This window comes from Quercus lobata, chromosome 1, assembly GCF_001633185.2.
Source record: "Quercus lobata isolate SW786 chromosome 1, ValleyOak3.0 Primary Assembly, whole genome shotgun sequence".
In the NCBI taxonomy this organism is placed as follows: Eukaryota; Viridiplantae; Streptophyta; class Magnoliopsida; order Fagales; family Fagaceae; genus Quercus; species Quercus lobata.
Window position 1 is genome coordinate 38,653,147 of NC_044904.1, and position 10,703 is coordinate 38,663,849.

General features: G+C 37.9%; 1 protein-coding gene across 2 annotated transcripts; it reads right to left on the reverse strand.

The window, feature by feature from the left end:
- Positions 1-91: 91 nt before the first annotated feature.
- Positions 92-5,843, reverse strand: LOC115989710 (internal alternative NAD(P)H-ubiquinone oxidoreductase A1, mitochondrial-like). Of its 2 annotated transcripts, XM_031113541.1 has the most exons (9): positions 5,207-5,843; positions 3,221-3,434; positions 2,952-3,112; positions 2,681-2,746; positions 2,196-2,359; positions 1,453-1,567; positions 711-890; positions 464-631; positions 92-346 (listed from the first exon to the last, which is right to left on the reverse strand). In XM_031113541.1, exons 1-8 carry the CDS (start codon positions 5,648-5,650, stop codon positions 479-481), a joined length of 1,497 nt encoding a protein of 498 aa, XP_030969401.1. In that variant the 5' UTR covers positions 5,651-5,843; the 3' UTR covers positions 92-346; positions 464-478. The 2 variants fall into 2 exon arrangements, with proteins under 2 accessions (XP_030969401.1, XP_030969393.1); XM_031113533.1 differs by having other exon boundaries at positions 104-631.
- Positions 5,844-10,703: the final 4,860 nt, after the last annotated feature.

A 10,703-nucleotide genomic window follows, 5' to 3' on the forward strand; every position in this document is an offset into this window, starting at 1 on the left:
CAAACCAAGTCCCCGTTTTGGAGAGCTCTGTGCCATCTATAACCTTTGCTTTGGATATGTAAGAAATATCAAGATGCCAAAAGCTGCGAAGAGTAGATAATTCTTGATGAAAATAAAGCAGATTATCTAGATCAAGCTGAGAGGAATGTGTTTTATGTTCATGATCATTTCTCCAAAGTTGTGATCCGGATCTTAAAAGCATCAGCCAATGTCATCATAAACAAATAAGTGTTACAGTTATGCATCCTATAAGTGTCAATGGGACTCACATCAAGAAGTTGTGGCAACCCAGTCCATTGCCCTCTGCTCAACAATTCACCAAAGGAATTGTGCCATGAGTGATAAACTGCAAGTAGTAACAAAACATATGGGCCTAAATGCAGTAGCATGTGTTCTGTAAATGTCATTTAACCTGTTTGGAACAAAAGTAGGCAGAGACTCTTAAATTAGAATATACAGATACCTTTATTTTTCAAATCTAGATTCTGCTAATATCACGCCCAAACACCATAGTTGTAAGCCAGTTGATGGCCACATAAAATCTGTTCCTCCAGCTAATAACACGTGACAGATATGCTGAGCGCCAAATAAACCAACTGGTAAATCCTGCCAGAGCTAATCCTTTTGATTCCTGCAGAATTGCTCCATCAGTTAGTGACCCAAGTTTACAATAAGCTCCTGAGAAGGCCTGGGAGTTACTGAAAACTCACCTTGTTCTGCCTAAGATCCACAAGAGCCTTGTATCTGCCGATGGTAGCCATGCTCCCTAGATGCCTGTAAACAAACGGCTGTCCAAGTTCCATGCCATTTGAACTATTTGCATGCCCTCCACCAGCTTTACCAATGTTGTTTATTAAATTTGCTAGATACTTCCCTTGCCGCTCTGCAACCTTCAAAAACTCAAAAGTACCTTAAACTGTTAAACATTACCAAAATTGCTAGCAAAACAGAAATGTAACAACATCTTTAGTTATCTGCCAACCATGAACAGAAACTGGATTATTGATTTAAGCCTAAGAAGGAAATCTCACACTAAAATAGACTTTGATTGAACAAGTTACTCTGGAAATACGATACTGTAGTCAACAGAAATCAAACATTATACCACACAGTCTGCCTCATCTTGAATGGGGGAGCCCCTTGTAGTTTATAGAGTATAAAAAACTTAACCCAGTCCCCTATTGCCTAAAACAGAACTAAGATGTGGACCGTGGTGGGATAAGATTGACCTTCAAAGCATTATTGATTCATTAAAGATTCATATAAACAGATCAGATCTCCTATGTAGTATTCCCATGCATCATTTGAGAAAGAAATGTGGGAGTCAAGTCTTTAATTAGGTTGATAACCCAAAAAACTGCAATCATCGGGGAGATTTCTGCTTTCAGCAGTTTTCCAGGAAGATTAATAATATCCAAACAAGCAAAAGTTGTTCATACATTCATAGATTACCTGGGCCAAAGCAGGAAGGGTTGGTTTTCCAGTACTTTCAAGAAATCCACTGCAATCACCAATTGAGAACACATCCTGCACGGATGGAACGCGTAGCCACTCATCAACACCAATCCTGTAAACACAAAAAGGACTAATTATTCTCATCTAATATACATGTTGTTGTCCAAGCACAGCTACAAATTTGAAGAGACATGGAGAGCACAATTGGAAAATGACAAATTGAATATGGAAGTTGTGCTATAACAAAGAATTATGGTGTCAATAAAAAGCATTTACTAGATGCCCAGTTACCATACAACTTTTTTTTATTCAATTGCTACTAGTGAGGGGGAGGGGGGATTTGAACCCTGTTTCTCCTAACAAAGGAGAGCAGGCGATGTCAACTGAGCAACAAGGCTTCTGCGTTACCATAGAACTATTGAATCGGACTAGTAAGATGTATCAAGACATTTCAAAAGAAAGAAGAGAAGGGGGGGGAGGGGAGAGGGGGAATGCCTTTTCTTTCCAAAGTATATCCAACATTGGCCAAAATCATAATAGAGATTCAAAGATTTTCCAGCCCCAAAAGTCAGAGAGACATTGTCATCAACTGATTTAGGACCACATTTACCAAAAAAGTGATTTTTCCCCTACAAAAGAGTTACAGTAAAAACAAGTAATGAATTGGTCAAAAACCTCAGATGGGACTGAGAATGAGGTAGAGATGCATTATCATGAGCCAAAAAGAACTTGTAATTTACCTTCCACCTGGAGATTTTGGAATTTTTAGAGAGTTAACAAGTGAAGAGGGACCAACACCCGTAGACCATACTAGCAGCCCATACGGAACCTCTGTGCCATCATTAAGAATTAACTTCTGAGCTTTAACATCTTTGACAATCCCACGGACAAGCTGAACTCCTGACTGAGAAAAACAGTAAAAAATGAACAGATCCAGAATTTAAATTGGATAAGAGATTTCTTTTCTTTTCTTTTTGTCGGATATCCTAGTCATTACTAGAAAGAGTTACACAACCCATCATGGGAGAAATGCTACGATCCTTTCAGAAAATAGGTTCCTTCGCTTGGGTTTAGATTATATATGATTGACAATTCAAGGGGTGTTCTTTTCAAAACAAAATTCAGACTAGAACATTCAATTGGAAAAGTATACAATGAGTAATCGATAAGAACATATTTAAGATTGGGAACAACAAATTCTTCCTATAAATCACACATCTCTTACCTTAGTTAACTGCTTGGTAGCATACTGCCGGAGGCGATCATCAAAGGACGATAATATGTCGTTTGCCTGAGAAGACAAGAACAATTTACTCAACATTGCTTTCAACAATATGTGGTTTTGTCACAATACAAGTCTTAATAATGACTCAAAGCAAATAAAGAACCTATGTCAGCCAAGTTGTTTGCATGAACAGCAACAACTCAAAGTGTTGGTAGTTTAAAGGAAAGATGAAGTTACAGGAATATCTCATGGCTTAATTGAACAAACAAACCTCAATCAAAGTAACGCGGATATAGTCCTTCACATGCGAATATCTTTGGTGGACATCTTTCAGGATAAAATCACTAAGTTCACCACTGAATTCGACACCTGTAGGACCACCCCCTACTACAACACAGTGTAGAAGTCTTCTTTTGTCTTCTTCTGAAATGCCTGTCTCCAACCCAAACCAAACAGTAGCATTTCCATTTAAAGGTCACATCATACAGTCTCATTCTTAATTAAAACAGAACAAAAACAAAAATCATTGCAGCAGCATACCAGGCATGTCAGATAGCATCAGGTTTAGGAGCAGCTTCCTACGAATTTCCTGGGCATGGTAAACTTCCCGAAGAAAAGTTGCATGTTCTTCCACCCCATGGATTCCAAAAGTTGAAGGCTGTGCCCCCAATGCAATTACCAACTTGTCATATGAGATCTTAAACTTCCACTGATCCAAGGTGTCCACTCCATCAGTAACAGTCTGGCAGTGCACCTTCAATATCCAAAACCAAAGTTTTTCCAGTTAAGCCATTGATAAATTGAAGACTTCAAAATTTTTACAGTTTCACTTACTGTGTAAGTAAATAATTCACTATGCCAATCATATATGTTTCAAATATATATGCACAAGACTCTCTTATTTTCTTTTATTTTTTATTTTTTTATGGATTAGTGGGAATAAACGGAAAGATAGGATTTGAAATGAGGAAATTTGTTTAAAGATAGGGGTAGATGAAAAGATGAGGGAGAGTCAATTGAGATGGAGATGACATGTTTAGAGGAGAGCGAGTAATGAACCAGTAAGAAAGAGTGAGTTGATCCAGGTTGAGGGAACTAAAAGAGGTAGAGGAAGGCCAAAAATAACTTTAGTAGAAATAAAAAATAAATGTCACTTAGAGAAGTAACAAAGAGCATGACTTTAGATAGGATAGAATGGATAAAAAGAATTATTGTTGTTGCTGTTGCTGTTTAACTTTTAAGTAACAGTTATATAGTAAGCAATAGACCATTGCTTCTTTGTAACTTTGATCATGAAATCAGTTTATTCTTTTAGTTTATCTGTGCTTTTTGCACATTAAACTCAAAACAAGAAATGAATCAATTAAGCAAGTCTATGGAAGTCAACTCAACATAATTTTAGATATTAGCTTGTCTGGTTGTGCATGACAACTTGAAAAGAGATTTAAGGGCTCTAAAGTTTTTTTTTTGGGGGGAAAAAGAAATTGGGTGCGGGGTTGTTGTTTGGTAAAAGTGGAGAAAAGGACTTTCAAGCCCCATACAGCTTTTTGTAGTCTTTTAGAAATATACTGAAATTTGGAGCTTTTAAGAAAAAACTCGTATTCATACTTAATAAATCCAAAGCTTTAAAGCATTATTCACTGTAAATTTTTAGATGCAAAGGAGCTTGTCAGCTAAAGCGCTCTATTTTTATTTTTTTTTTAAAGTAACAATTTTTTTTTTGAAAATAAAGACTACTTTATGTTCACAACGGTGAACACAAATCTTTAAAAAATACAAGAGCATCAAACTCTAAAGAGTATTGAAACTCTAAAATAATGTGTGAGACCCCAAGCTTGAGACCAGTCAAATAAGTAGGGAATCAACTAGGACTTCAAATGATCAAGAGATGCCTCAACTCTCAACATCCTTAAACATACGACACCATATTCCATATAGCTGAGGATTGTTTCCAAAACCAGTTCTTCCAACCAAACAGTTAAAGGATTATATTACAAAAGCTCTACTTCCTACAGAAATGCCAAACAGTCCTATTAACTAAATTTATCATTCAACTTGCCAAAAACATATATAACAAAGGGAAGGTCATAAGTGTCAATTTTCAGAACCTAGAACAAGATATTTTTGTAAACAATTTCCTAGGATACAAATGCCACCCTAAAATTTTACATTTATAAACCCCCCCCCCCCCACCCCAAAAAAAAAAAAATTCTAGTCCCAACAATCACAGCCAATAAAAGGGTACATTCTAAACACGGGAATAATAAAATTCACAAAGTAGATTTCAAAATTGACCATCATTGCACTTTAGTCCAATCAAATATAAATTTCCTCTTCTCTCTCTTTCCTCATTGGATTGCTGTTCAATCACTGTTTTTCCACACAGGGTTCCTATTAGCTAAGGATTGTCTTTCAAATGAGAATCATTTGTTGGGATACAGCTTCCCAAAGAGACCTTTATTCAAACACTTTCCAGACAATAAATAAAAACAGTAATATACACCAATATAATAAAACAAAGATTACCATATGGTTATCGACATCAATGGCCGTACAATTGGATAAGAAGAAGTAGGAACCCGGTTCGCGAGAGATGGCGGGTTGGATCCGACCAATGGGTTCGGCGACGGACCTGAACTCGAGGGTTCCGACGCAGGTGGAGGCCAAGAGTGGCGTGAAGACCATGTGGTTCCTCGGTGACACGCAAACGACGTCGTAGATGTTGGTGTCTATACCTTTCATGAACCTACACCCGGCCCAGCCGGAGCCCAGAACCACCACCCGTGGCTTCTCTTCGGGCCGAGTGGGGCCCAGCCCCGCGTACTGAGTCGGCGGAGCTTCCGTGGTGTAGTGAGAGTGAGAGAGAGAAGAGGCAAGTGGGGACAGTAGTGAAAATGGGTGCATGTGGTGGTGGTGTTGCTTTTTGAGCGATGATGATGAGACTTGGGTTAGGTTTCTGAACCAAGCCATTGCGAATTTTGAAAAAAACTGTGTGTGTGTGTGTGTGTGTGTCTTTGAGATTTTTTGATTTGTTTGAAGAATTGAGATGATTCAAAGGCTGTATCAGTATGTAATGTAATGAAATGTATTCCTATTTTTTTGGGGTTTTGACTTTTTTGACTTTTGTCTGCTGCAAGATGTTAGGAGCGGCTTTGATCTTTTTTCTTTTTTTAACTGTGTTTATTAGTCAAAATAGATTGCTCGGTGGTGATGATTGCGTGGCAGCTCCTGAAGGAAGCAGTTGGTGTCTGTGACGTTATTTACAATCACAGTCGGCTATTCTACATTGTACAACTGGCTTTCTTATCTGCCATGTTAGAGCATCCCAACAGCTCAGGTAAAGTCTTCTAAAATAGAAAAAAGTACAAGTTTTACACATTTTGAGCAAAAAAATACCACATCAGTGAATGTAAAAATGTGTATATATTTTTGTAAGAACCAAGTATGGGACCTATGGGCCTAGGATTACTTTGGACTCACAATCTATTTGTAGTGGGCTTGAAGATTTCCTACTATGGGTCGTTCTCGGCAGAGAGACTCAAAGCAACGCCCCAGTTGTTACTCACTCCTCTTCTCTCTTTTCTCTAATTTTCTGAACCCCTTTCTTCTCCCAACTTTCCTCTATTTATAGCCAAGGTTAGTGGGGAGATCATGATTACAGCCACCATTAGTGCTACTGAAGGTCCAATACTTTCTGATTAAAGTGGATGTTCAGGTGGGAGAACGGTGCGGCATTTATGATCTTGGAACTTGGTTCCATCGTGCCTGATCATGCTCGGCAATCCAGTTTCCTGTGCAAGTCGCACCTTCCCGGTAAAGGTTTATATACATGACCGGGAACTTTTGACCGACCACCACTTGGACCTCGATACCTTACACTTGTTTGTTTATCAAGGAAGCTTCAGGAAGGGCGCAGGTGAATTGGACCTTTCTAATGGGCCTGTGTCTAAAGCCAGCATAGGACTGGGCCTGGGGCATGCATGGGCCTGTGCCCAAGGACGGCATGAGGCCGGGCTCCGGTCCTGTAAGGGCCCGGGATCCAGGTGCCGTACAATTTTTATGAGCTATAATAACCGTGTATATTTACATGGTTACTGTAGCTCATTTATCCCTTAATTTATTATTTGTTTCTCTCTCCTTACCTCACTCTTTCCTTTTCAACTTCTACTCTCACCTCTCTCTCTCTGGGGGGTCCCTTAGTCCCTTAGTCTAGCCTCCTCCATTCCCTGAGAGCGTAGCCTTCCTCAGGCTCCATCTCCATCGAAGGGGGCGAAATCAAACTGTCCAATCCAGGAAGAGGTGTCGTTGTTGTTGTGATTGTTGTTGTGGAAGATCGGTGAATCAGTGGCCGAGTCCTTGAGTGGATCAGAGTTGGCAATCTGGTAAACGAAGAACATGGCGTCCTCTTCGTTGGTATCGACTTCGGCTTGAATGGGTCTGATCAACCTTCGCTCCGATCAACCTTGGGTTTCGGCTTGAATGGCTCTGGGTTTCGGCTTGATCTAGGCTCCGATCAACCATGAGAATGAGAAACAAAAAAAATCACAAAGCTTGGGTCTGAGAGATCTGGGTTTCTGCTTGATGGTGGCTGGGTGATGATGACGATGGTTGGGTCTGTGAGAAAGAGAGAGAGAGAGAGGCCATGAGTGAGAAAATAATAAAAAATGTAAAAGAATGAATATTTTATTGAATAAATGTGTAGAATAGATTAATTGATGTAGGTGTTTTGTAAAAGTGAAGGTGTAAAATAGAAAAAGTAGGTTTTTTCTTGCAAAATAGACAGAAAATTTGGACAAACTGATGTGGTTGCTCTTTATGTTTTCAATTTTGGATTCTGAACATAGTAATGACTAGGGGTGTCCAAACAAAACCGGGACCCGACCCACCCGCAAAAACCATCCGATCCAACCTGAGAATCGGCCGACCCGACGCCTGTGATGGGTCGATGGCAGGTCTCTACCCCCTAAACTCGAAAATGATAAGTCGGTTGGTGGGTTTGAGGCTGAGAAACCAATTTTCAACCGACTCGGCCGTATTTGACTAGAATGTCGCCTATTGAGAAAACAAGAACACAAACCGTATCTGACCGGAAAATCATCGAGATCCGGCCAGATACAACGGGTCAGTTGGCGGGTTTGAGGCTGAAAAATTGATTTTCAACCGACCCGACCGTATCTGATTGGAATGTCACCAATTTTCTGTCCGATTTGTTGAGAAAACAAGAACACAAACTGTATCTAACCGGAAAATCATCGAGATTTGCCAAGATCTCGTCAAGATCCAATCAAGTCTCGCCGGATTCGATGGCTTTTGGCAAAATCGGACAGATTTTCTCACAACCTGAAACCAACCGAGGACCGATTTGTACTCGATGAAAATCTGACCACCCGAACTGACTCCGTTCACCGGTCGGGGGTGGGTCTAGGCATGAGAAACCTGAAGTGATCAGATCGGTTTTAAGTTAGGCACAAACCTAACCCGGACCGACCCATGGACAGCTCTAGTAATGACACATGCACGAATTTCTCTATTTTACAACATTTTATAAAAATGTTGATATGACCAACTTCTTATTGGTTTTCATTTAGACCCATCATTGATATCACTTTTTTCCCATTAAAAAAAAAATCACTTTTTCATTTACCAATAATCACTTATTACATCAACAATTTATAAATATATTTTTCTAAAATAATTTGTATCTCTAGTGTACGATATACGCCCTTAGGCCCATTGGGCCTTAGGCATTGGCCCAGACACACCCTTAAGACTTTATTAAGCCCAAACCCAATGGTATGCCTATTCCATTGATCACAACTTAGACAGGCTCATGCCAATCATGTATGGATTGGTCGGGGGCTGCGTTTACCAGGGGCAGCCCGCGACCTCGACAACTCAGTATTGCCTTGGGGAATATCGCTATCGAGCAACCTTTTGGAGGCTGGAACCAGTTCCAACACTATTACCACTATTTCCAAGGAAACATATTCCTTGTCAGGAATAATCAGATTGGGTCCCACCCACAAGAGTAAGACCAGAAGGTAATCATAAGCACCCCACCAACCTCAAGCTATAAATAGGAAAAAAGGAGTAGAGAGAGGGGTTGGTCATTCTGAGCGAAAGAGAGCAAGATAAAGAGAGAAAAGACTAGTAAAGGGAGAGTAACTTAGAGGGAGAAGAGAGCTCTACTAAGGAAAAGCAACACATAACCTAGGCTCAGTTAGGAATTACCCATAGTAGGAAATCCATCGCCCACGTTATAAATTAATTGTCAGCCCAATTCCGAATCCAGTCCACGAAGGGAGTTCGGGCACGTACATCTAGTATTATTATTTTAGAGAAACAATCTTATAAAAGGGAGGAGGAATTAATCTTTTGGCAACTTGATTACATTGGACAAACATGAACCATCATTAAATATCAATCCTCAACTTGATTACACTTTGCTTTTCTTTAATTTTTTTTCCCCTGTTTTTCTTTCTCCATGTGAGAAAGATCGTTTAGTTTTACTTGTTTGTCCAACTTATTTTGCTTATTTGGATAAATACATGTTTTTAAAGAGAAAATTGCACTTTTATTTTAGATACAATTATACCCTTTCATACACCTTAACATTTAAATAAAATTGATCAATGAAAATAAGTTGTATAAAAAATAGGTACTAAGATTTATCCCCCCCCCCCAAAAAAAAAACTAAAATTGTTTCTAGCATAATACTTCTTTTTCAATTTTATTTTTTTATTTATAAATTCAGAAATTTTGCGAACTTCCCAAAATTCTCTTAAAAGTCAAAAGAAAAAGGTCTTATATAGTCACATTGTTTCACATCTGAATAAGTTCTTAAATTTAGTTTATTTTCACCCATAGTTATGTGACACTTTTTGAGAACTTTATTCTTCAAAGGTTCAATTATACTTTTTATTTTTTCTTTTAAGCGAGCTACCAATCATACAGTGAATTTCTTGGGCCTAGAAAATACTTGGCAATGATACCCTATTCTATCACTTAATTGAGGGTGAGTTTAGTTCAGCTTTTTGAAAAAAATGGTGGTTTCAAAAGGTGCAATATGAAACAAGACTTTTTTGAAAAGTAGAGTCTTTGGTAGAAACTGTTAAAAAATGTTTTTTGAAGAAGCTGAGTGTTTTACCAGCACTTATAAAAGTGGCAGTTTTAGTTGTAAATTACCAAAAAGAACAACGTATATATAAAGAAGTTTATTTCATACTTAGTATCAACTTTTTAATAGTAATAATAATAATAATAATAATAATAAATATATTATTATTATTTTAATAATGTTTGTGTTAGTTTTTTTTAGTGTCATAATTATTTGTTATTACTATTAATGACTTCTTATCAATAATAATTAAATCTCAAAAAATTTCATCATCATGGAGCACAAAATGATAATGTAAAAGATGATAAAATACATACCAACAATCCAAGTTTAAATTGTACTATATGATATTATAAAAAAATAAAAAGGAAAACTACTAATTATTATCCCCCAAATGGAATTAGCAATGGAATCACGAAGAGATGACTGTTAAAGATCTTGTGTTCTACTCATAATTGCTGCTTGCTTCACTATTATGTTGTCTTGTAGGAATTGAATCTTGATTGGCACTGTTGCAGCCTCTATCATCCCTATCATTTAGCCTAACATAATTATGAAGAGCTATAGTAGCAAATACAATAAGTATTTGGATATGGAATGGAAAAAATAGCATGTTTCTGATAATTCTCCATTTATTCTTCCACAAACCAAAAGTGTGCTCAATCACACATCAAAGAAATAAGTGAGCATGATTAAATTTTTCATGTTTGCTTCTAGGTCTTCCACCTCTCATTTGAAAATCCTAAAGATGGTAAGGTATCCCCTTGTATGGTGACAAACAGCATTTCTTTATTGGGTATCCAGAATCAACTACATAATATTTCCCTAGAAAAAAAAATTCAATTAAACTAACACACATACAAAATGTCATCGTAATGAACAATTGATTGACCAATTACAAACCTA

Coding starts and splice junctions, on each gene's coding strand:
- LOC115989710 (XM_031113541.1), bottom strand. CDS start 5,650: ATGGCTTGGTTCAGAAACCTAACCCAAGTCTCATCATCATCGCTCAAA. Junction 3,113..3,220: donor GATGCTATCTGACATGCCTG/GTATGCTGCTGC, acceptor GGTTGGAGACAG/GCATTTCAGAAGAAGACAAA. Junction 2,747..2,951: donor TCCGCGTTACTTTGATTGAG/GTTTGTTTGTTC, acceptor TTGTCTTCTCAG/GCAAACGACATATTATCGTC.